Raw genomic sequence first — 27,291 nt, forward strand, 5'->3', positions numbered from 1 at the left:
ATCATGTAATTACGCGGTATAACAAAGGAGATAAATACAGACATTGTGGGCCTACCAATTACTTCAACGTAAAATGAAATCCATTTCGACGTGTTGTGTAAGGCGAACGAATGTATATGAAAGGAATATCATTTGTTTAGCTTGTACATTTCGAGTGATCGTAGATTTGCCTCGTAGAAGTACGATCTATTATATTAGCCATTCTTCTGGATGTGTTGGTATGTCGAGGAAAGATAATAAGCTTCGCGAGATGGTGATTTTCATCATGTGTTAGAGCGACTTGGACTTCAACTTCCAGTAGTTACGGAAACATGCCATTTCGCGTATGTCACAGGTACAAATTCTCTCAAGACAGTCTGATTGGAAAAGAGCAATCTAATCTTCTATAGTAGGGACATCTTTTGAGGAAATGAATACGCATCAAGATTTACTGAGAGCTAACTTAAGTCTACCAGTACACATCTGAGAGAGGTGTCTAGATTTAGACATCGAAACTGTCACATAGGTAAATAATTTTGAAGGTGTCACATAACTCTTTTCCGATAATACGAATCTACATAGGAGTTACTCTTCCTCTTTATTCCCGTATATGAACTCAAAGAGCATCGAAAAGCCTTCGAAAAGTGAAACTGGGAAATTCAGGTTGATAGAAATTACTTTATTACCAGCCTACATAATTGACTGATCTCTGAGAAGTGTCTAACTTTTGTTTTTAAGTGGCCCAAATATTGTGGAGCGTGTCTGCAGCGCTGTGTAACTGCAAGGAAAAGGTGCTATATCAAATATCTTTTGGATTGGATTGGATAGAAAACATATAAAAACGTAAAGAGCAAGAGCCAAACGCCAAAAATAGTATTGACATATTTAAATGAACTTGATCTTCAAAGGTAATGGCGGAAGGATTAAATAAATCGTTTCCACCAAAAATCGGCGCATCGATTGCGCAGTCTGTTGATTTTGGCGTGGCAGGTGCTTCATTGGCTGAGAATGCTCACCAAGTGGAACCACCTGAAATCAAGAAGTCCAGATGGTACCTGCTATCTTCATCATTTCCTCATGCCATAGGGGTAGCAGGGATCAAGTTTATATTCAATGGCGATGAAATGAAAATAAGGAGGTAAGTTGCAATAATTTAGACCTTGTATAAAAAAAAAAATCAAATATATTTCCACCTAAACAGTCTTCAAATAACTAAAGGCATTGTTCGCACATTGAAAGTGTGATGTGATTCACATGGAACTAGGAATGAGGGAGGGGGTACCCACAATTGTTGAACTAGTACCTACAAGAATGCAGTATACTGTCGAAAAAGACATGTATTGTACTGTATTGTATTTATTAAACTATATTGATGTACATCAATATTCTGTTTATAAACATATAATCACTTTACAATGTAATGTAACAATCAATATTCTGTTTGGGAACATATACATCATATAAGTCAATTTACAATGTAAATTCTAATTCTAATTCTAATTTATGATAACGGTTACTATCCATGATTATTATTAGTTTAAAATTTGAAATGAATACAGAAGTTTTGTGTATGAATTCAGATCTATTGTTTTATTTATTTATTTATTATAATTATCATCATTATTATTATTATTATATATATATATATATATATATTTTTTTTTTTTGGGGGGGGGGAGATCGGGTAACATGTGAATTTCCCGACACATCTTCTTTTTACCTCCCTTGCGACTTGAAGGAGAGAACGCACCTATTGTCTGATTGATGTGAAGCCAGGTTCTAATACATGTACATGGAAATCAACTTCATTCAATAAAACAGTGACATGTATGCTCATGGTATCTTTTAATACTGGTAAATCATGTACCCACCTTCCATCAGAAGAATCCAAACTAAGAATATATCAATGAAACAATTAAAAAATGAAGTTAATAATAAATAGACGTTTGATATTCTATTTGATGTTGATCTTTAATCTTTTCTTTGTATCTTCATACGTGCTTTGTGCGTGCCATATAATTCTTACATATATGTATTATATGTATACATGTATATTCTTATATTTGTATGCTATGGCGAATGATGAAGAAATGAATGAATGGATAAAAAGTAGACCAGTTCTGGTCATGCGATTGCATTGTGAAAGAAACGTGGAATCGTTCAGAGAAGGTTGATCATCTAGCATATACATGTAAGTGTTGGTGTGTACTACACGGTTCTGGAATCATCAACATGATAAGGAATTGGACCAGTCTTGGTAAAGTTACAAGCACTGTACACAGAAAGATGTATATGGGACTACGCGACACGTCCGTTATATCTATCAGGTCCAAATAGATATAATAATTTACCAAAAACATCGATTAGTAGGCGGTTTCTCGGCAAATTTGTTATAACACGTATTAGTCAAAACACATTCTTTCACATGATTGGTAATAAAAGCTTCCATTTCATTTCTTGAGAGGAGGGCGTTTCCAAAACTGGTCTTTACCTTTAACAAAAAACCCTGACGACGGATAGTCAACCTGTTCGAAACGTCGAGCCACTCATCCTCTCCAAGCGCCATAGTTCTCCTTAGAACTATAAGCTAAGAAAGATAACAAACAGTCCTTTTCAGGACTACACACCCCAAGAAAGATTACCGAGTCAGAGTCCTTTCCAGGAATCCTCGACCCTCTCTCTCTCTCTCTCTCTCTCTCTCTCTCTCTCTCTCTCTCTCACACACACACACACATGGTGCACCCGCAAGCCTACTGTATATCTACATCACCATGCAAGCCGCCCCTTTAAGCAGCATCAAACCCAAAGTATCTGTTGACCTGGTTGACCTGGTTTTTCCTGTCTGAAAATGTCATCGATAATGCGAAAGGCAATATCTACCATTACCATTTTCCAAATAACTTGAACAAGGCAAATCTAACTTTTCATCCATCTAAATGTTGATTCGTCGAAGGGTTCTTTTTAGTCTTCCTCAGATGTAATACAAAAAGACGTGAGATAACATTTTGTTTATGTTACAGATATGTCTGGGGCATCCTTCTCCTGATATGCCTCTCTGCGATGGTATATCAAACAGGTACCCAATGCGTGAGGTATGCAATGAAACCTGTTAACACCCTTTTGGATGTGGAGTATGTTGATCGGCTAGACTTTCCATCAGTCGTTCTCTGCAACTACAATGCTTACAGGTAGCTTTTCTTTATGTAAACGGACCAAAATTGATTAGAATTTCATGAAGAGACATACAAATCATCACCAAAGATGAAGCATTTAGTTTACTTAAACATTTTGAGTTAACCCACAGAAACACCAAACTTTGATGATGATCTACTAGTTCTACGTGATACATCGTCATCGTTACGATATTATTCAACATGTTCAAGAGGGATTGGACAGGGGTCTTAATACAAACTGAATGGTTAATCATCCGATGCGACGTTTCTATATGAATTATGTACAGAATGTGCAAGAGAAGAGTGGTCTTTAGTCTAGATTCTAATGGATATTGTATAGGACTACTAATTACCCGGTACAGATTTGTCTCTTATAGTCATTGCACAATCCGATTATAAACAAAGGTGTTTAGTACTTTGCTAATGGTTCTAGGACACCTACCCCCTGGACGTCCACCCCCGGATAACCACCCCTAGTCAACTACCCCTAGGACAACTACCCCTAGAGCAACCACCCTCTGAGATGACTATCCCCGGGACAACTACCCCCTGCACGTCCACCCCCGGATAACCACCCCTAGTCAACTACCCCCCTAGGATAACTACCCCTAGAGCAACCACCCTCTGAGACGTCTATCCCCGGGACAACTACCCCCGGACGACCACCCCCTGGACGTCCACCCCCGGATAACCATCCCTAGTCAACTACCCCTAGGCCAACTACCCCAGACAACTACCCCCTAGCCTAGGACAACTACCCCTGGACAATTACCCCCTGGACAATTCCCCCTGGTCAACTACCCCGTAGGACAACTACCCCCGAACAACTAGTACCCGGACAACTACCCCCAGACAACTACCCCTACGGCAACGATCCTCTAGGACAAATACCCCCGGACAACTATCCTATGGGGTAGTTGTCTGGGGGTAGTTGTCTGGTGTATAGATGTCTGGGGATAGTTTTCCGGGGGGTTGTCCTGGGGAAGTCGTCTTAGATGGTGGTTGTCCTAGGGGGTTGATGTCCAGGGGGTAGTTGTCCTAGGGGATAATTGACTAGGGGGGTTATCCGGGGGTGGAATGACCAGGGGGTAGGTGTCCGGCTACGCTTGCTTATACATGTACTGAATAAGTGAGGAACTGAGCACGTTATGGGATGTATGGTACAACAACAGTGAATACATACTCGTATTATTGTTGAGCGCTGGGGCTTATTACTTGTGTAAAGGCTTTATAAACAAATTAATTGTCCTACTTATAATGCGCCTTCAAATATAGGTTAGAACCGTTGTAATAGTACCCAGTAGAGACACTGAATTTAATACCTTCAGCTGGGCTATAATATATTATCATGTTTTGCAGCTCTAGGTTTGAATGTATATGAACTATCGTTTAATTATTAATACAAATGATATGTAAACAGTAATCTTTTATCAAACAGGAAATCCTACATAGAAGACAACGAAGCAGAGTTTGCTGCACTCCTAGAGCATCTCGCTAATCGAACATCACGTAGACATCAGGATATCGATGCCACATTTTATGATGGAAACCTGAAGTACACCAATCTCACAGAACTGAGACTCAACGCTGCCCATCAACTCGACACTATCGTTTAGTAAAGTGCATTTTGTATCATTATAGGGCTGGCGGTGTCTCACAGAAAAATCTCTTTAAAAAAATCCCTTGAAAACTCCTTTCAAGGGAGAATTTTCTTGCTTCGTTAGAGGATTTTTAATGGGATAATTGATGACAGACAGCAATTAAGAGGATGACTAAAATCTGGATAACTAAAATCCGGATTTTTGGCCTCTGTGTGACACCGCCTAATGTGTCATCAACAGATTCTGAGCAAAAGCACATTAAAACCTTTGAGCACTATGCAATATGAAGATGCTTTACATAATTATCTAGGAATTGAAATGCAATAGGAAATTTGACTTGATTACAAATTAAGAACATAGGTCTACATTGCATGTTTTTTAAAGTTTTTTTAGTCTACTAATACTTTATGGTAGCGTTCATTAGAGCAATTAATATATAACGTAATGATGGTTTCTCGGTTATTAATAATATCTTTTCAAACGAATTGGTTTAAACACGACATTCTTTGGGCCCCCTTTTGTCATGTTCCTGTTTGTAAATCTTAGAAAGTTTGATGAGTTCTCTAGACCATGAACATAAACCTCACTTCTTGTTGAGTAAATTCACTTAACACGTGTCTTCTCTTTACAGTGCAACCTTTGGCAATGAAAAACTTACAGTTGATAATTTCTCTCTCGCTCTCTTCGAGTTCGGGGTGTGTTTTACTTTTAACCTCGACAGTACTCATCGGTTACAAGTACTAAGCCCAGGTAAATGATACTAATTATAGGCATTTCTACAGCGCCGTCTTTCTAGAAATTCTATTTCGAGGCGCATTAATTATTACCCTGGCTTTAGCCTAGCTGCCATTACAGCACTCCAGCATTTCAAGGAATTAATTCCTGCCACACAGGCGCGTACGCAAGGGGGGGGGGGGATTAAACCCCGTTCAGTTTTTTTTAAATGTGTGTATTTCGGAGCAAACCCCCCTCTCCCCTTTGTGATTTTTTTTTTGTTTAATAAAAAAAAAAAAAAAAATTAAAAATAATTATGCCAATGGCTGACCTAAAAAAGGTGATCTCACCCCCAAACGGAGTAAAATGCCCATTTTTCAATTTTCGAGACCCCCCCCCAAAAAAAAAAAAAAAAAAATAATAATAATAATAATAATTATTGTGTCCTTTTTTATTTTACACACATAACCCCTGACATTTCGTGAATACAGGGACATGTTTTTTTACAAGAGGTCGGGTAACCTGACCCGACGCGATGACCGATGATTCGAAGCGTATCAGGACAATTACCCCCTGGGCAATCACCCCCCGGAAAATTACCACCCAGAAAACTATTTTAGGGGGGCGGTGGTAAGCACGCGAAGCGTGCGAAGCGCACTCCCTATAGGGGGTGGCTGCAGGAAGGGGGGTTTCCCCGTCCCACGCGAAGCGCGGAAGCTTTGATGTTTCATTAAATTATTGGAGAAAGAAGACGATTTGTTGTACCGTTCTCGACTCTTAATCCTTGTTTGAATGAAGTTCCCCTTCCTCCGCGCGTAGCGCCGAAGCTCTGACATTTCATTAAATTTATAAAGAAAGAAGACGATTCGTTGTACCATTCTCGACTCTTAATCCTTGTTTGAATGAAGTTCCCCTTCCTCCGCGCGTAGCGCCAAAGCTCTGACATTTCATTAAATTTATAAAGAAAGAAGACGATTCGTTGTACCATTCTCGACTCTTAATCCTTGTCTGAATTCAGTTCACCCCAGGGCCCTGGGAACGATTTTTTTCACCGGGGGTGCTGAGATATATATATATATATATATATATATATATATATATACACACGTATATATCCAGAGTAGGAAACATTTGCAACTTTATAACCACAAATTAGTCGCATTTTCACACACTTCCTTGAGTAATATGATGTAAAACCGGTTTCTCCTACCCCCTCTAAGAGTAGGGATCTTTTGCAATTTGAGAACCACATTTGGCGCAATAATGTCCACCTGCACTTCCTGGAGAGAAAAAAAACGAGACCTGATGATTAGTTAGAGGTTAGAGAAAAGTGATCTGTCACGTCTCGAGCCGTTGCATATGCTTCGTTGCTGCACATTGCACAAAGACGGTGGTCTGGTCAGTGGCGGATCCCCCTGGTGAAAAAGAAAAAAAAAAAAGGAAAAATAAAACAAGGAAAAAAAAGGGGGAAGTGTTACTTCCCCCCAAGCCACTGAACGAAATATCTGACAACGTAATTTTTCCAATTTCCGGGGCCAAAAAAAAAAAATGTGGAGAGAAATTAGGGAAAGAAAAAAAAAAGAGAAAGAAGAAAGGAAGGGGAGAACAGTTGCGATTTTTCCGCCAACAAAGTGTAGATCAGGGGGGAGGGGGGGGGGGGCACTGGCGTGTTGATCGGGGAGGGGGTTTATTTCTGATTCCATAACCGTTACGGTGGTTTACACATAATGATGAAATGACATAATTTTCTGAGATTTTTCCTCATTTTTAGTAAATTATACATTCTTATGCGTTTGTTGTAAAATGACCAATTCCTAAATTTACAGCCAGGCAAGAAATATGCTTCTTGAGGTGCCTACATGTCAGGGTCCGCGGAATGACGGGGATCGGGAGATTCCACCCCCCCCCCCCCCTCACACTTTTTTGACAAAGTGTATTAAAGAGAAATAGAAAGAAAAAAAGCAAGAAAGAAAAAAAGTTAACTGCCAGTGTCACAACAATATAAGGTATCAAAAAATGCTCATGTGACCGTAATTAAACGCCTAAAACCCTTAAGCTTCCGGGGGCTCTGCCCCCTGGACTCAACCAACGGCCCTAAGGCGGGGCCCCTGATACTCATCTGACCGTAATTTAGTGCCTAAAACCCTTAGGCTTCTGGGGGCTCCGCCCGCTGGACCCACGCCAATCAGTGTCCTGCCAGTGTCAAAAATAAGATATAAAAATATGTTCATCTGACCGTAATCAATGCCTAAAACCCCTGAGCTTCCGGGGGATGTGCCCCCTAAACCTCGCCTAGGGCCCTAAGGCGGACCCCTGGATTCTAATATGACGGTAATTTAATGCCTAAAACCCCTGGGCTTCTGGGGGCTCCGCCCGCTGGACCTCACGCCAATCAGTGTCCTGTCAGTGGCACAAATAATGTATAAGAATATGTTCATCTGACCGTAATTAAACGCCTAAAACTCCCGAGCTTCCGGGGGCTCTGCCCCCTGGACTCAACCAACGGCCCTAAGGCGGGCCCCCTGATACTCATTTGACCGTAATTTAGTGCCTAAAACCCTTGAGCTTCTGGGGGCTCCGCCCGCTGGACCCCACGCCAATCAGTGTCCTGCCAGTGTCACAAATAAGGTATACAAATATGTTCATCTGACCGTAATCAAATGCCTAAAACCCCTGAGATTCCGGGGTTTCCGCACCCTCGGCCCCTAAGTCGGGCCCCTGAAAGCTTGTCTGACCGTAATTTATTGCTTTAATCCCCTGAGTTTCCGGGAGCGGACAAGGTATCAAAATATGTTCATCTGACTGCAGACGCGTCCCCCCCCCCCCCCCAAAAAAAAGAAGAAGACACCGGCCAAAAAAGAGAGGGGAGAAAAAGAAGAGGACGTAGGAAGAAAAATGATCAGACAAAAAAACATTTTTGAAATTCAGACAAAGATTAAGAGTCGAGAACGGTACAATGAATCGTCTTCTTTCTTTAATAATTTTAATGAAACGTCAAAGCTTCCGCGCTTTGCGCAGGAGGGGGGGGGGTGGGCTGAATTCAGACAAGGATTAAGAGTCGAGAATGGTAATACGAATTGTCTTCTTTCTCTAATAATTTAATAAAACGTCAAAGCTTCTGCGCTTCGCGCAGGAGGGGGGGGGGGGTGGGACTGAATTCATACAAGAATTAATAGTCAAGAATGGTAATACGAATCGTCTTCTTTCTCTAATGATTTAATGAAACGTAAAAGCTTCCGCGCTCTGCGCGGGAGGGGGAAACTAAATTCAAACGAGGATTAAGAGTCGAGAACGGTACCACAAATCGGTTTCTTTCTCTAATTGTTTAATGAAACGTAAAAGTTTGGGCGCTTCGCGCGGGAGGGGGAGGGGTAAACTGAATTCAGACGAGGATTATTTTCGAGAACGGTACGACGAATCGTCTTCTTTGTCTAATAATTTAATGAAACGTCAAAGCTTCGGCGCTTTGCGGAGGAGGGAGGGGGAAATCACCCCTCCCTGCACCCCCCCCCCCCCCACTACGTCAATGCAGGTCACCATTACGTACCGATATTTGGGTCGCATAATTTCAAATTTGGGCCCCCCTAAGAAATCCTGGATCCACCCCAAAGTTTGATGGTAAAACTTGACTCAAATTGTATCATAATGTGAAAGAGGATCTAATTTAAGACATATTTCTGCAAGGGTTTTCAAAACAAATGCGTTTAAAGTCGAATATTGATGAAAGAATACAAACAAATTCTGCGTACAACAGAAAACCCAAATTATTCTTCTGCTTCTAATGAAGCTAACTTAATATCAGGGTGGACTTCCCTCCCTGTATTCAATAATGAGCAGAAAAGTGTAATCTATTCCTTTTTCCATTAGACCATTTTTCTTCAACATGTCTCAGCAACAATTTTTTTATATTCTCTCAACAAAATAAACTAACATTTCAAATATATACAGGGCGTCTATAGGTTTTGTTTTGTTAATAAAACTTAAAAAAGTTACGCAAACCGTTGTTTGAATATAAAGCTAAAATCTGACCGAACGTTGCCAGCCCAAGATATCGATTTGCACAATCATGGATTGTATGTACTATTCCAATTATGTTTTCACTCCGATGGATTGATTATACTCCTTAGCATATCAAACAAGCTACAATAAACACACCGTTTGGAATAGTAGAAATGTAGGTTACGTTGAGTTCTTGATTATGTGCATGACAATCAAACCTTTCTGATTATCATAATAATTAAAACACCATATGGAATAGAATCGTAAACAGGTAACCTTAGGTTCTTGATTATAAAATTGTGCATGACAATCAAACCTTTCTGATTATCATAATAATTAAAACACCATATGGAATAAAGTTGTAAGCAGGTAACCTTAGGTTCTTGATTAGTGCACGACAATCAAACCTTTCTGATTATCATAATAATTAAAACACCATATGGAATAGAATCGTAAACAGGTAACCTTAGGTTCTTGATTATAAAATTGTGCTTGACAATCAAACCTTTCTGATTATCATAATAATTAAAACACCGTATGGAATTGAATCGTAAACAGGTAACCTTAGGTTCTTGATTAGTGCACGGCAATCAAATCTTTCTGATTATCATGATAATTAAAACACCATATGGAATAGAATCGTAAACAGGTAACCTTAGTTTCTTGATTATGTGTATAACGATACAAACTTAATGATTAAAATATTACTACAAACACCTATTTTACAATCTTTTTAGGTGCTCTTCAAAAAAAAAAGATTAGAGATAAATGAGGTAAAAGTAATTACAGTTGTACAGGTTAATGCACAGAGAAATTTCAAGTCAATTGAATTGAAAGAGTGTATAATTTTAGTTATTTTGTGGAAAATTGTTGGACACCAGTGGTGGATCCAGGAGGGGGGGGGGGGGGGGGGCCTGAGCGAATTATCGGCCGGCACGATTTTCAATTTGCGGAAGCAAAAAAAAAAAAACATAACATGAACATAGAACTTGGCGGGGTGCTTGAATCATGCAAATTAGATAGTCTGTGAAGACTTTGGGATTTGGGAGAAACTTTTCATTTCTTAAAAGAGTACCATGACTCAAAAAGTTTAAATAACGCTGCTCAAGAGAAGCGCTTGACAATTACCTAAAACTTACATCCTTCGTGGAAATCAGCAGCCGCACTGCCGTTGTATAACTTATATGTATTAAAGGGAACTGTTTAGTATCGAGGAAGACAACGTGCTAGTATTTGAACGAATATGGGTTCATGAAGGGCGTCTTATAGGCTCGTAGCCATCTCTCAATCTATCAGATCGTCTTTTGCTATTGAATCCTGATTGTCCCCCGGGGGGGGGGGGGGTAGTTGTCCTCGGGGGTGGTTGTCTGGGGGGTAATTGTCCGGGGGGTAATTGTCCTCGGGGGTAGTTGTCCTCGGGGGGTAATTCTCCGGGGGGTAATTTTCCGGGGGGTTATTGTCCTTGGGGGTAGTTGTCCTCTAGGGGTTATTCTCCGGGGGGTAATTTTCGGGGGGTAATTGTCCTTCGGGGGTAGTTTTCCGGGGGGTAAATTTCCGGGGGGTGATTGCCCAGGGGGTAGAACCGATTCGAAGTAAGCCCAATTATTAACGAAATATGCAATACAATATTAGGTTAATTCTACAGTTGATACATTTAGGATAGCTAGGAAGAATAAGCATATCAAGGTCAATGTTTTAAAAATGCGAAAAGAATGTAGGAAAAAGATACATTTAAAGATAAGAAAATCCATCACTAGATATAAATCTCTTGCTTTCTGATCTGATACTTAGACCACTTAGTTTTTCTCCCCAAAAATATTCAACGTATCTTCGAAACTGCAATCACATTTGTATTATTTCCCATAATAATGAATGACATGGAACAGGAGCAACCCACGGTCTAGTAGTGATTTTAGATGTTGAGCAGTGGAACTATTATCATCAGGATAGTCACCCTTCAAGAATCTCGGCAGGATTTCAGCTCCAGGCATTCGACAGTAAAACAAGTACCCCCCAAGTCAATGACTATGGGATCGCTGTTGGACCTGGAACTAAGACTCGTGTTGGTGTCACAGTCCATGAGGTATCTACAGTACTCCTTGATAGATTAATTAGGATATCTACAGCACGATCGGAAAGACTCTCAAGATATATAACGTATTGTATGCCCCATAGCATTCATGTTCGGATCGTGCCAATACGCTATTTTCATGTTTGCACATAGCAAGACGTGATGGACAAAGCTTGGGAAATTTTATTAGGTAGCTCTTTATCGAAAGTCGTTGCTATCGTGTTCAGTTTATGAATAAAATACATGAGTGGGGGCGGTAATTAATGGTTATCCACACCAGTTGTACCTTTGGAACAATCCGTCAGATATTGGACGTTTTCGAGGGTAATGAGGGAGGACCATCGATAATAACGCCCTCATTGATGTATCATATTAATATCAATGCCCGAACATAATGTGTATTATTATCCCGGATTATTATGAAATAGTGACGAGAATCCGTTTGTTTTGATAAATTACCATTATCGTGAATTTCATTGTTCAAGAGTCGACTTTCAGAGCTATTCTTTAGACGATTAATCTGAAGCTTTATTGCCTTGCCTGATGGAGAAAAAAGTAAACAATTATTTCCTCTGACATGGTTTTATTTCGGGCAGTTTTATTTTGTTCTTTACAATTTCAATGGTCCTACTCATTGAATTACCTATTGAAATCATGACTGTATGCCTCGTGTGCAGAGGGCATTTAATGAATTATGTGAATCTTCATTTGTAGACACATAACATACCACCTCCACACGGGAAATGTGGAACGAAAAAGCTGAAGTATCATGATGGTTACAAGGTTAGTCTGTGCCAATTGGAATGCAAAACCGATTTCTTGGTCGCTGCATGTAAATGCCGAGCTCCCTATATGGCTGGTGAGATATAATATCTTATTTCCTCTTCTAGATCATTACTTGCATTATCTAAATCATTTATTTTTGTCTGGCAACCATCATTCATATATGACAAGATTGTTGAAAGGTTACCCCTTGGTTCGTAGGTACCAACTTTCCTAATCGTATAGCGCATATGAGAGGGTTCTGAACTTTGAGACTATAGATACTGCGCTCCATAGCAATGGAGGATACAGAATTCTGTGGTGAGGGGGGGGGGGGGGCGGTTCCGACCGAAAAGTCAGTTCCACAAAAAGAAGATATATATATATATATATATCCCTAAATGGTACATTAACAGGACATCATAACAAAACTGGTATAACTACCCTAACCCTAAATTCAAAACAATATAACTAGTTAAACTAATGACTACTGATTATACCTATTGTTTTTTGGGAGCCCTTTACTAGTTTCCACTGCCTGCAAACGTACGCAGAGGGCAGTAATTATATTGTCCAATCGTTATGTTAATGACCATGTCTACTTAATAACTCATTTTTACTACATTATGTCCGTATAATGACGCTGTAAGATGTAAATATGTATATACATGTATATATGTACATATTTTTTATAGGGTCCTATACTCAAGCTGCATCTGTTAAGTCAGAGACTGATAAGTTAAGTCTTGGTTTTGGATTGTGTCCACATGTCTACAGACTATCCCTCCCGGGGAAAAAGAAGTAGAGCTTACAGCTCGAAGTAGGAGGGGTTTTGTTGTTGTTGTTTTTTTTGGGGGGGGGGGGGGCGGAAGGGGGAGAGGGGAGGGGGCGGGCTCTCTTGATGACATCCTCTAGTTTTAGACGTCATATCCCCAGTGTATGATGGTTGATAATAATAATGTATTTGTGTAGCGCATTTTCCTTATAAATTATACAGATTCAATTGAGCTGATTATCTGTATACCAATAACAGGAACAAAGAAAGTAAGAGGTTTCGATCATCATACCATCCTCCCAGACTACTCTCTCACAGACTCACTGGTGATGTCCCCATTGGTGGAAATCATCATACTCTTACCCCCCCCCCCGCTTATTCACCGGCCGGCTGAATTTTTTTCTCTCAAGATTTAGCCCCCCCCCCCCCCTCTTGTCGTCGGCTGGATCTGCCCCTGGGACACGGTACGAATATTCTAAGGTTATCATATCATATAACGTATTGACGGCGGAATTAAAAATGCTTGATTTAGTTACACAATATATATACGGTTTATAGTATAAAAAGCTTTGTTTATGAAGACAACTTATGGCATTAGCATACATGGAAATAACAGCCGTAATCTATTTGAATATTACCCAGGTCCTGATAGAGAATGCAATCCACTGGAGATAGTCTGCATGAATAACGCAATGGGTAAGTACATACCGGCCTGTTAACCTTCCCTCCTCCCACCGAGCTGTAATGGTGATTTTTTTTTTAAAGGGTATCATCATATGAACAGGTTGCTCAACATGCTTAATTGCCATGTAATTAATAACGATCTATAAAAAGAGGATCCAGATATACAAATGCTGAAAATTGCAGAAAATATAGTAACGGATATCTTACAAGTTCCAATAAAAAAAAGCAAATGTATTTCCTTAAAGACAGTGGTCTGACCACTAGCTATGTTTAAGGAAATAAATTTGCCATTCAGCCACGAAGCTTTACTTGAATACCCTTATACTATACAAACGTTATTTTGAAATAATAGTAAATAGACCATTCTTTTATAAACCGAATTCTTCATGCCTATGCTGGGGATGTGATGGCGGCAATTTAAAAAAATATATAAAACCCCGGATGTATATTCTGTATATCGAAGATGTAATGCATGACTGTTGCATGATCTCGAAATAGTCCCCGGGAAATATTATGATGGGATGAAATGACCACCCCTCTCAATGGCTCTGAATCCCTGACTAGAGCGATCAATCCATGCTATTGTTCAAGTAACTATCATAATTGTTTATGTTCATACACGTTATGTATGTAATTATATATTTTTATACGGAAAAAACCCAGACCCAAACCAAGGGGAGATTAAGAAGAAAAAAAAAGATATTAAACATATCCATCTATATAAATACAATTCATTTATAATACAATCATTATTTTGTAAAGCCCTTTTATATGTAAGGTCTCACAGTACTTTGAAGTGTTCAAACTAATTAGCATATTATTAGTGTTATTATGCATAACAATCAATGATCTAAGAAGAATTTTGAGAGCATTCTAAAGAAGACAAAAAACAAAGATTGTTTAAAGAACACTTTTGAGATCAAAGGCACCCAATGAAGAAGAATGACGCAAATGTTGTGACAGGATCAATCCACTGCCGTGGTGCAGAGGACAGAACGGAATATGAAGATCATCTAAATGAGCATTGATGACGTAATGACCTGAAAGAAATCATATTCTATTCACAGCTCATTCTTTCTCCAAAACCTGTCATTTTTGTTTCTGTGCTATAGAGGACTTCAATTCGAAGGCCACTGCTGCTTGCCCATGCCCCCGACCATGTGACGTTGTTACGTATGCTACCACGGTATCACAAGCCAAGTTTCCGTCAGACTTTTACAGTAAATTTCTTGCAGAAACACTGACTGAACGGCGGAATAGATCTCTTAATGCTGCCTATTTCAGGTAAGGATTGCTACTGCTTGTAGTTTGAGACCGGAGTCAGTACTTATAGGACCAATTTTTCGTCTGTGAAACACACAAAATAATGTAACAAACAAAAAAGAAGATCGATATCCAATAGACCGTTTTCGTATTTCAATGCATATGTCTTTGTGAGGTGCCTCCTGGCACCTACCTGGCACCAACTAAAGTAAGCAGTTCGCATGTTGACTATTGAAATGCAGTTATTCGTAACAGGTGAATGAAATAATTCCTATCGAGGCGCTTCACACAGACGTATGTATTAGGTTACATTACGAAAAATGGTCTATTCCAGACGTCTTAGTTGAGGAAATGCCCACTGGACCGAAGTTTTGACATATATTTTGAAGATTCAGGAAAATGTGTTTTATCTTATTTGTTCACACTTTTCTTCTCTCGAGAACCTTACGTTAACTGCCATGAAGCCCATAAAATTCGCATTGTTGTTATAAAAACATTCATATATCACTTCTACTGCTACTACTACTACTACTGCTACTTTTAGTAGCATTGTTATTATTATTATTGTTACTATAACAATAATTTGTTATACTTATTGTTATTATTATTATTATAATTATTGGTATTATTATTATTATTATGAATATCTTTAATTCTATCTTTATTCTTAATATTTATCCAAACAATGAAGTCCTATAGGAAGGAGATCCATTAATAGTTTGATAACAAATATATAGGTCTATAATCCTGTTTTTAAATGTATTCTTCTATTCTCACGTAACATTTTATCCTCTTACCCCAACCGACAGACTAATGACTACTAGAAAAGACATTTGTATCGAGCAATTGTTTACGAAACTCGGCCTCTTCCGGAAATCGAGCACTAGAAAGTTTACCCCAACCAGAAATCTACGCTCAGAGTTAAAGGCCCTACTCATTTTTCCATAAACATTAGGCCAAATAAAAAAAAATGTTACGCGTCCTGCCTTTTTAAAAAATAGGAAGGAGGAGGCCCTTTTTTTTCTCAAAATGGCCGCTCGGTACATTTTCCCTGACAGTTGGCTATTTTTCAAGATGGCCGCCGGCATTTTTAAAAAAATCAGAAATAGATCATTTTAGCAGGTCATGTTTTTTTCTAAAAAAAAGAAAGAAGAAGAAAAAAAAGAAGGCGGCCCCCCAAAAAGGAAGCGGGCGGGGACGCCAAACATGAATATTTTTTACATGGCCATATATGTTTAAGTAATATGGAGCTCGTTCATTCTAGGTAGCAGCAGCTGAATTATGGAACAGAATACCTGGTATTGTGGTGAGGCAGTCACAGTTGATCAATTCAAATACAGACTGAATAAGACTGCAGACTCATCCGTTCACCAGCAGTTTTCCTTAGATCTAAATTTAGTTGGTATCTCATTGGAATGGTATCTTGTAATTATTGCCTAATTCTACCTCTTCCTTATTCTCCATAGCGCATCGCGACTGAAAGGTAATATGTACTATAAAAAAAAACCGTTTGTTATTATTATTACGAATTAAAATCTTTCCGTTTTGTATTACCTCTATTCTTTATTACAGCAACAGTATGTGTCTCATCAACATATTCTTTAATGAACTGAGTCGGCAAACAAACACTCAACAAGAAGCTTATGGGTTTTATAGTCTTCTTTGTAAGTCTGTAACACTCAGCTTAAAATAGCTTTTAAAGATATAATCAGGTTGTTTGATTTGTTTTTTATTATTTTTTATAATAAATTCTTATATTAAAGGGAACAAAAACCTTCATAATAAGTTACTTTTATTATAAAGTTTAAGATATTTGAATAAAATCATTGAAAATTTGAACAAAATCGGGCAAGGAATAAGGAAGTTAAAGCATTTTGAAATGACTAGTCAGTAGTCACTAGAGGGCGATATTAAATTTGATGACATCATTTGTGAACAACTCTCCATGCCTTTTGTACATCAAATTTCATGTTTTTCCTTGATTCTTGTGATTGAGATAATCTACTCCCCTAAAAGCAAGGTATAGAATGAAAAATGATATTCTACTTCACATGTTATGAAGTCGGATCAAGAACACAAATAAATACGAAGAAAACGAAAGAATTGTTAAATTTGATGTACAAAAGGCATGGAGAGTTGTCCACAAATGATGTCATCAAGTTGAATATCGCCCTCTTAGTGACTAGTCATTTCAAAAAGCTTTAACCTTCCTTATTCCTTGCCAGATTTTGTTCAAATTTTCACTGATTTTTATTCAAATATCTTAAACTTGACAATAAAAGTAACTGAGTATGAAGATTTTGGCTCCCTTTAAAGTTGATATAGGTTAAATCAAAACGTATATTTCACAATGAAAATACTGTAATCAATGCATCAATTGCACTATTATATTGAATTTAATTTGATATAATATATTAAGGACATATATTCATTTCACTCAGGACTGCATGAATTATACACAAACTTCTCAAACGTTGCTTCCTGAGTAAGGGGCAAGTACATACATCCATGAAAAATAGTGCTTTACTGTTACTACCTCTGGACCTGCCAATAAGGGTCGCTGTCTCACTTTTTTTTAAAGCTTTTTAAACCCTCCATCAGATACAAAGCATTTTAGATGTCATTCCTAATCGAGTAAAGTTTTGAGTTAAAAGATTTGGAAGTTACCGTGAGCAGCGACTTTCAATCTGAGTTCAGTGGTTGCGTATGCTATCAGATAAGTTATGCCTTCAAACTTTGTTTGAATTGTTCCACTTTTATTTTTGCTTGATTACCAAATCTTTGTTTGCCCCCCTTTCCATCCCTTACCTGACCCTAATTAGGTGACATCGGTGGCTCTCTTGGTATGTGGATAGGAGGGAGTATTCTTACCCTCTGCGAGGTTCTCGACATCATTGGTTATTCTATACACAAGGGAAGATCGTCTTAAAGCGACACTGAACTTGACTGAAGTGATGAACCTTCTGCCCTAGCATACTGTTCACAGCCATCTATACACAGAGTTTGGCCAACCCTGTTCGAGTTGTACACAATATGGTGACTACTGCTTTATTGGGCAAGCACAAAACAAAAGAATATACGCCATGTTGTGACCCAGGGAAACCAAGTTGGCTAAACTTTGTATATAGATGGCTCTGGTACTGTTCATTGCACAGCGTCATCTCATGGTCAACTTGCCAACAGTGCGAAACCCAATACCTAATTTTCCATTCGCAGACACATGACTCGACGCGAAAACAGTGTAGCTAGGGAAGCAGCGAATTACGGGCTCATAATACTGCTGCAGCTAACCTGAGATGGCGCTAGAGGGGATTTTGCAGTAGTACTTGAACTGGTACAGTATGGTTTTCATATACATAATATGTATAACCCAAAAAATGTAAAGATCTGCGTCGTATGTAGTAAAGGAATTAAACTTGACACTTTATAAAGCAGTCAATATTGTATCGAGAAAGCCTAGGTATTTCTCCCAGAATCTTTTAATGCGAGTCAGTAAGAAACCAAGGGAAGGTCTTGACTGGAGGAAGCCTTACTTTCTCCAATCTTAAAGATAATTTGTCTACAATGTATGAGCAAGAATCAATAATTATAGGCTGGCCAGGAGCCCGTCTTCAAAGGGTCACTCCAGTTCATCCAAAAGATTTGACACTCCCTTGGAAACAGACAGACAGACAAACGAACACCAAAGCCTTTTGCCCATGCAGCCCTAAAATCCTCGGGATTTAGAGAAGAATCATTTTTACATTAAAACATTAATGACACAACTGAGAAATGTTTGACTTAGTTCAGTTCAATTATCAGTTTAATCAAAGTGTAGTCTTGTATTTTTAAGTTTCTTTCAAAGGCGAAATGTGGTGTCGAATAATTCTTTGGGTTATTAACAAATTTTGAAATTATATTGCTTTCTCAAAAGTAGCCACAGGATATTGTAAGGCTTATGTAAGCACACCATTTTACTTTCTTCACCTGTTTGGCAAGGCATACTGAAGGGGCGGTTTGGTTAGGTATCTTGGCTATGTGAAAGCCATGCTAAAATTATACGATTCATGTGTTATAAATGAGTAGTTGTAATAAATGTAGTAATATATGTACGAGTATGGAGTTGTAATAATAATGTGGTTGAAAATGCAACTTTGTTTGACGATAACTCTTGTCGATGTCTATGGCGGAACTTATTATTTGTAATAAGCTCTGCATTTATACAAATGCAGTATCTATTCTGAGTTGTGATTATGCTCAGTGACTTATCGATTCATATGCAGCCAAGATTATTTAAAAGCCAATTAGTTACCATTTGGTGATTGTAATATAAGAGGAGTAAAACAATCAGGCAATTGTATAATGCTACTTCTTTCTGCCTATACCTAAGAAGTAGGTTATAACTAAACACGATCTGTGATGCACTGGTATAAAAAAAAACTCACCACGACATTTACGTATCTGTGTAACCATATATGTTAGATGGTGAGATGGTAGTGTGCTAAGATTAAACAAGGAGTTATAAATTAATTCTTAGTTTAATCATGGATCCTACCAGGTAAATGGTCAACTTTTTATATTGTATTCTAGTTTAGCTGAATAAAGAAATGGATCTGAACTGTCAATTTAAGCAACTTTTGTTCGGAATCTATTCTTTATATCGTACGTAGCACACCAATTGAAACAAGTACTAGGCCTACTTGGCGATGTGTGTGCAGGCAGCACAGAAGCTAAGTACTACTCAACTAATGCAATTCTACAATCATCATAAAAGTATATGGCGCCAACTGGTGGTATAATTACATAATCATCGTCATCGAGAGAGGTTTTCTTTCCATATATGACGGGAACTATTGCAACATTTTCACCCAACATGTAAGGGATCATTTGCCCGCAATCGTATTGGCGAAAAAAAACAACATCTGGATGAGAAAGAAGAGGGAGAGAGAGAGGAAGAGAGAGTGGGGGAAAGAGAGAGAGAGAGAGAGAGAGAGAGAGAGAGAGAGAGAGAGGAAGAGAGAGAGAGAGAGAGAGAGAGGAGAGAGAGAGAGAGAGAGAGAGAGAGAGAGAGAAAGAGAGAAAGAGAGAGAGAGAGAGGGGATAGAGAACAAGAGAGATTACAGGGATAGTGGACATTTTCGAAAAATTCATTTCCATCTTTTGGAATGGCAATTTATTTCTGCTCTGTGGCTGCAATTTAAGGTGTATTTTAATTAATACACCAGTCCAATTACAATCATTTTTGCATTACCCTTTTAATGTGAGTGTAATTGTCTATATTATATATGTAAAAGTAACAGCTACATTCGTGGGAGCATATAATTCACAGGTCTCTCTGAGCTTCGTGGGAACCCGTCATACAACTATTAACGTCATAAATGTGGCATTCCATGATACTTTATTTAATTTTTAAAATGTTGGGGTGTTATAGAGAATGAGCACCAGCCATACTTGGCAAGACGATTAAAAAAACCCACCCACATCCATGCTGCACCCCTGTGACTCATTTTAAAGAGATATGTTTTGTACTTTGTACACCGTGAACCCACCTACATAGTACATTCATAGTACATTCATGTGACTCACGGTGAAGAATATGAAAGGTTTTGTACTTTGTACACAATGAACAGCTACCTGAGAAAAAGGGAGGGTAGTGTAACAATTTTATTTAGAATTACATTGTTGCCCACGGAGTTAGAATAATTTGCCTTTATCTCTTTTCATTGAACGATTGAGACAATATGATACATTCTTGACAGACATAGCTTATATCTGTTCGGAACCTTATTGATCAACCAAAAGAGTTATAGAGATTGACCAAATATAGCTCTGGGAAGATATAAACTTTATCGATGACAAATAAATCATTTTTCCCCAATCATTTCATGAACAGAGGCATGAACAAATTATTCTAACTTAATGGGCAACAACTGTATCACATCCAGGGACCTATAATTCGTCCTTGTTTTCACGAAGTGACGGTAGTGAAGAAAATCGTAACGCAAAGTGAATGCATTTTTTTTCACTACCGTCACTTCGTGAAAACAGCGACGAATTATGTCAATATTAGCTTAGGTCTTATCCTTGAACCCATGGCCCCAAAATTCTGTTACGAGACGATTGCCAATTTTTTTTGAAAAGAATTGAATAGAAAAGTTTATAAAGCTTAGGCTTTTCACATCGTTCTGTAAAGGTGAAATGAGGAAGTCTATGCGATCAATTTTGTACCGCCGTTTTATTTATGTATTCCAAATTGTTGACATCATCATAACATGTTTAGAAATTAATTTTGAAGGGGAAGCCCACCCTCATATCAAGGCGTTTTCAATAAAAGCAGACAATTTGGGAAAGACGCATATCGACATAGTTGGGGCGGACTATGGATTGTCATGTGAGGGGGAAGGGCGACCCGACAGTAATTTTATATTAAAGAAAAATGATTTGATGATCTAAGCTGGTCCCCTGAAGTAAGAAAACAAAAGTTTATAATATGAAAACAAGAAAGGGTTTCAGATTATTTTCTCCATAATTGTTATATCCCTCAAAACGTCTGCGAGCCCTACCTTGCCTTCGCAGTGGCGGTGAGACCATTATCTTTTCCTTTCAGGTTTCTTAACTTGTAACCTCCTAATTAGGTGTAAGGTATAACTTCTGGTTTCGGTACATCACCTACGAAAACACTTGTACAATATTGTTTACTTAAACACAAATTATTATAACTTTAACGCAAATTTATTCTAATTTTTTTTTGTGTTATCGAGTTGTTTGTTCAAAGTGACTGAGCTGAACTGAATGGAACTGATGAACTGTGCTGTTTATTTGAGAGAGGAATGGGTCTTATGTGAAAGAGAGAGGGAGATGGATAGAGAGAGAGAGAGGAAGAGAAGGAGAGAGAGGGACTGATGGAGAGAGAGAGAGAGAGATGGAAAGAGAAGGGTAGAGAGAGAGAGAGACAGAGACAGAGACTGATGGAGAGAGAGAGAGAGAGAGAGAGAGAGAGAAGATGCCGAGCTCCAGATACCAGATGACTCTATGTTTTAGGATCAGTCTATGACCAACATGATCCCTACATGAGAAATGGAATGGCCCGGTAGGGTCTGGCGAATAGCTGGAATCCGCGAAAGTTCATGATTCCCCGTGGGGGCTTGGCTGTTGTTGGTGGCTCGAATTCACAAAGGAGGTTTGTCGACAAACCTTGGTTTTCGTACGTCATATGACGCGTTTTACGCGTTTTTTACAAACCTGGTTTGTAAAGAACAAAAGGAGGTTTGGCGAAACAAAAGGAGGTTTGAGCTCAAACCTTGCTTTGTGAATTCGGGCCATTGTGTTTGTACTGTGTTTTTGTTTAGGGAGGGGGGGGGGGGGGGGGGAGACTACCAACCTTTTTTCTCCACATGTTGGTCAGCCTATGTACCAAAGTTCATATGTCCTCTTTATCGACCTCCACTGGGTCATGCCATTCCTCTATCTTTCCCTCTTCGAATGAAAATAATATGAACCACCATCCTGTAATGATAGTAATAAAAATAATCATAGTAACAAATAATAATAATAATAATAATAATAATAGTAATAAAGTCTTGTATGGCGCTAGTGTTTGCACATTGCCACTCCTGGCGCTCCATTATCATGGCTTTAGCACGACTGCCTTTACAGCACTTGAGCATTTTAAGTATTTAAATCCTGGAAGGTACCCGTTTACCTCACCTGGGTGGAGTGTGGCAACTGTAGATTAATATCTTGCCAAAGTACTGCGATAGGGATTCGAACCTACCAATTTGTGGTTCAAAGTCCAGATAATTATTTACTGGACCACGACACCTCTTTAAACAAGGGGTCGCTTGAAGGGGGTTGGGGGATGATTGATGTAGAACCCCCGAACGAAATTTTATGTCGACAAATTTCTTCATTTTAGAGCTTTAACATACATATTTAATACATGTGTACATATAAATAATATTATATTTTTTCCCTTGTGATTGTCAGCAAATATAACCCGACACCTACAATTTAGAATATTGTATAGGGACGTTAGATAGTATATCGTGCAAACTGCAAAACTCCGTGCGGGTGTTTTTAAAGGGTGATCTTGGTACACTATCAGCAAACAAAAGAAAGAAGGCGGAAAAAAGACAGAAGGATATTTTAGTGTAGTAGATCGGCGATGTGGTGTGCATTTTCATTTCTAGATCCAAGATACTCGTGTATAGTATTTGAGATACAAAATTATCGGTTGGCATTTCGAAACCTCTCATACTTTTTAGAAGAGAGGGTAGGTTTTGAATAAAATGGTAAAAGAGGGGCGTTTCACTCTAAATACATTTTAAATTTTTCGCCTTAGTAAGGGACTTATTTGAACATTTTCTGCTAAATAGGTACCTCGTTAAAATCTTGGAACCATTCATAACTTGTCTGAAGACACATTTATTCAAAATTTCTTTTGATGATTAACTCACTCTGTTCACATTGATTTATATTTCATATGTATTGTAATATTTCATATATATTGTAATTAAGGTTTATGTGTAATTTTTGTTTTGTTTAATATGTGTTGATCATTGTATTTTCTTTCGCCATGTTATAGCGCTAAGATACTTCGGTGGTAAGTGCTTTATAAGCACCGTTTTTATTATTATTATTATTATGTGTAACAACCGTGTAATACAGACAGGGCACCATACAGGCATTCACATGTCGTACATAATGTTGTCTACCTAAACATACCCTCACATATGCGTGTCTCAAGTTCACGCTCTGTATGGAATTCAATAGGGGAAGTATGCTAACCGCCCAACCCAGTCTTCATAACGTTCAAGGCCGAACCATACCAATAACATTCATGTTAGATACCGGAAAGGCAGTATCACTGCACATCTGCTTTATATAGCGTGTTCTTCATACTCTACTGCAGCCATATTATACAGGTGATTCTTCTAGGACATCATGTTTTGTTCGACTATCAGCCGTCTCTTCCTTTGCCCTTTGGCAACAGTGTTGATACTCTATGCTGCTATATCGGTAAGTACAACTCCACCATTGTCGGGAAACAATGCTTATACCATTCTTCAGTTTGTCTGTATGGCAAGGATCATAATGATGATCAATCTAAGGAAAACATGTGTCAACGAATAAGAGCCAAATAGTATCGTTTTTAGGATATGCTTTTACTGACATAATATTAAGAGATAAGTGACGATGATATTGAAGTGTTTCTCCGACCCCACGTGTTACTTTATGCTGATTGCATCATAATAATGGCTGGATCTGCTGAAGAGTTGCAGTCTGCCTTATCTGCTGCATATTAGTACTGTGAGCTTTGGAAATTGTTTGTTAAAGGTAAAGACCAGTAATGGTCATGCGATTGCATTGTGAAAGAAACGTTGTGGAATCGATCAGAAAAGGTTGATCATCTAGCATCTAGCATCTGCAAGGTTTTGGAATCATGAAAATGATAAGAAATTTGGCCCATTCTTCGTAAAGTTACAAGCACTATACACAGAAAGATGTATATGGGACTACCCTATATCTCTCACAGACCATGAGAGAAACAAATTTACCAAATATATGAATTAGTAGGCGGTTTCCCGGCAAATTTGTTATCATCATGTATTAGTCAAAACATATTCTTTCACATGATTGGTAATGAGAGCTTCCATTTCATTTTTTAAAATTGGGGCGTTTCCAATACTGGTCTTTACCTTTAATGCCAGTAAGACTACATTTTAAACAAATTCTCGCGAGGGAAAGTTCGTTAATACCCTGCATCTACTTTGGTGATAGTTATAAGATTGATTGTGTTGATGAATATACTTATCTTGGTACTACCTTTAACTATAATGGTACCTTTTGTAATGCTATAAATAAGTAGGTTTTACTCAAGCCAGGAGAGCCATGTTTCATCTTTCTTGTAAAGCTAAGAAATTGTGGTTACCAATTGACATTCAATATGAGCTCTTCGATCAATAATAGTTGTTCCAATTTTATTTTATGGGTGTGAATTGTAGGGGTTCGAAGACTGTATTGAAGTGTTTTTTTAGGAAGTTTCTCAAACCCTGCTTAAATTGAACCGTGGTACTGCAAGTTATATATGTATATGGCGAAGTTGATAGATTTGTTTTAGCTAGTAAAGTGGAGAGGCGTATGATAAATTTTTGGGCGAAAGTTACTCATTGAAAGAAATTTAAACTGTCGTGTACTATTTACAATTTGTTACGCAAAATATATGATAATTGTTATTTTGAATCGAATTGGATTACAAAATGAAAAGTATCTTAGACCTGAGCGGAATCTCAAATTTATTGGTAGAAATACCCCCTTAAACATAGAATGGGTGAAATCATCTATTGATCGTAGATTAAATGACACTGATTTGCTAAACTGGAATGAAGAAGTTAGTATAAAATGTTTATGTTTCAATTACGGGATTTTGAAACAGGAATTTGGTATGGAACAATATCTGTTACAGTTGGATTTTAGTGATAGAACATCTCTTTTAGTAAATATCGATGTGGTAATAGTAAGCTGCCCGTCACTCAATGTCGTTATTTGCCAAGTCAGCCTCTAGTCAGCCTCTAGAATTGTGTTCCTTACGTCATCCCGAAGTTATGTACAAGGTGGTGAATTCCATTATTTTATCTTTTATCCAGCTTTTGATAACATTCGTAATATGTACTACATGTATGTTAAGAAATATTATCACAGTAGACCTAACATCAAAATTCACCAGTTGTTCAATATAATTTGTGTTAAACAGTTAAAGAATCTTTCTACATTCTTGTAAAATCAATACGTCGAATTTTGGAATTAAAAAAAAAAATTATTTTCCCCAAAGCATTAGTGACCCTCGGTTTCTTCATGCACATGTATATATATATAATAGATTGTATACATTTTAAATTTGTTATAGCATTAGTATACGTGCTGACAATATTTGTAATATAAGATTTATAGTTTAAGTCTATTTTTGGGGGTCGTTGTTCATTTGTTGAAATCTTGCCTTCACTTTATTATGTGTTTAGTTTGCTACCAAAGAACCCCTCTTTAGTAAGATACATATATGCTTTTTTTTTTTTAAGTGTCTGAATTGTAAAAGATCTTTGTACCATTTATCTGTATTTCTTTCATGCCCCAGGTTGGGTCGTTTACGAAATAAAAAAAAACTTTCAAACTTGTTTAACCTTTCAACCGTATTCAGAGCTAGCAAAATATTCTCCTATCATGCCTATAGTACGTTGCCCCTATGTTCATTCATTCAGTAATATACGGAATTCTGGCGACTTAGATATGCAACAAATTCATAATGTCATAATGTAAAAATGGTAAAAAATGTAGATCGCGATGAAAAATTTAACATATTTCTTAAAGAAAGAAGAAAGAAAACAAATGGAGACCAGCTTTTGGACAAACATCTCATAATTTACTTTTTGGATACTTAGACTTAAATAATGTTCGTTTCCTTACGTATGCAAATGATCTAGGCAGAAACTACAATTATCTATTCCGTAAAATCCATAAATTTTCCTTTTCAGGAAGACGAAATATTTCACAAAGGGTCATGTGACATAATAATGCCACACTTCATTTTGGGATGTTAAATAATGGGTAAAGTCGCGGGAAAAATGACATAAAACCGCTATCCTAGTAGCCAACAGTTTCCGGGGGAAAGGGAGGGGCGTCCGTCTAGCGCGCGCGAGTGTTGTGAGGTTGTTAATTCTTTATAGACATACATTAATAATTTATAAGAATACATTTAACAAATCGATGCTTTCACGACATAGAAGAAAACAAATCTTCACTGCACAGGAATCCTTAGGTTAAATGGAAATGCATATTACTGCGTGTCCTACGTGCCCGTGAAATCAGTGGCTACATTGCTGAATTCTTGTACAAATATTTTGTTTCTTCCCGATTTGAATGCCTATTGTTATACATGTTTATCATGCGTGATATCTTTTGTACGTTATTCATCATAATTCTTTTGAGAAATGGAGCACAAACTGATCATCCTGCTAGTCACAGCTATGTTTATTTACTTAATCGTTGTCTAGGTCTCCAGATCTTTTGTTATTTTTTGGGGGGCGAAATATTTTCTTGCTTACGTTTGCTCATGACTCCTGGCAACTGGCATGACTGGTAACCCCAAGCTAAATGAAACGACAATGGTTTCACGATGTACACTAATAGGGATTGCCGTATAAGGACGTCACACGTAGCAGTCCACTATGTCGACGTGCAAATCTAAAAGTCTCTATCGTGATCCGCTACTGCAAAAATCATTTTGCTGTAGGAGTC

At 38.0% G+C, this 27,291-nt stretch overlaps 2 protein-coding genes across 2 annotated transcripts in view; both read left to right on the forward strand.

Moving 5' to 3' along the window:
- The first annotated feature begins 890 nt into the window (after positions 1 to 890).
- Positions 891 to 18,219, forward strand: LOC115925696 (acid-sensing ion channel 4-like). The gene is made up of 9 exons (XM_030989769.1): positions 891 to 1,117; positions 4,591 to 4,767; positions 5,385 to 5,503; positions 11,353 to 11,549; positions 12,252 to 12,396; positions 13,717 to 13,770; positions 14,871 to 15,042; positions 16,594 to 16,685; positions 17,844 to 18,219. Exons 1-9 carry the CDS (start codon positions 891 to 893, stop codon positions 17,948 to 17,950), a joined length of 1,290 nt encoding a protein of 429 aa, XP_030845629.1. The 3' UTR covers positions 17,951 to 18,219.
- A 5,570-nt stretch (positions 18,220 to 23,789) lies between these two features.
- LOC115918092 (tenascin-R-like) overlaps positions 23,790 to 27,291 on the forward strand; it is a 45,441-nt gene continuing 41,939 nt past the window's right edge. The window contains exon 1 of the mRNA XM_030989909.1: positions 23,790 to 24,018. Within this exon, the coding sequence (XP_030845769.1) occupies positions 23,944 to 24,018 (75 nt within the window). The 5' untranslated portion in view covers positions 23,790 to 23,943. The remainder of the gene's footprint in view (positions 24,019 to 27,291) is intronic.

The sequence above is a fragment of the Strongylocentrotus purpuratus genome, unplaced genomic scaffold, assembly GCF_000002235.5.
Source record: "Strongylocentrotus purpuratus isolate Spur 01 unplaced genomic scaffold, Spur_5.0 spur5_contig_843, whole genome shotgun sequence".
Classification (NCBI taxonomy): domain Eukaryota; kingdom Metazoa; phylum Echinodermata; class Echinoidea; order Camarodonta; family Strongylocentrotidae; genus Strongylocentrotus; species Strongylocentrotus purpuratus.

Bases quoted from the DNA above. Each gene is read 5' to 3' on its own strand.
- LOC115925696 (XM_030989769.1), top strand. From the start codon at position 891: ATGGCGGAAGGATTAAATAAATCGTTTCCACCAAAAATCGGCGCATCG. The intron at 4,768-5,384 runs GTAAAGTGCATT...TTCTCTTTACAG, and splicing joins CAACTCGACACTATCGTTTA to TGCAACCTTTGGCAATGAAA. The intron at 5,504-11,352 runs GTAAATGATACT...GACATGGAACAG, and splicing joins GTTACAAGTACTAAGCCCAG to GAGCAACCCACGGTCTAGTA.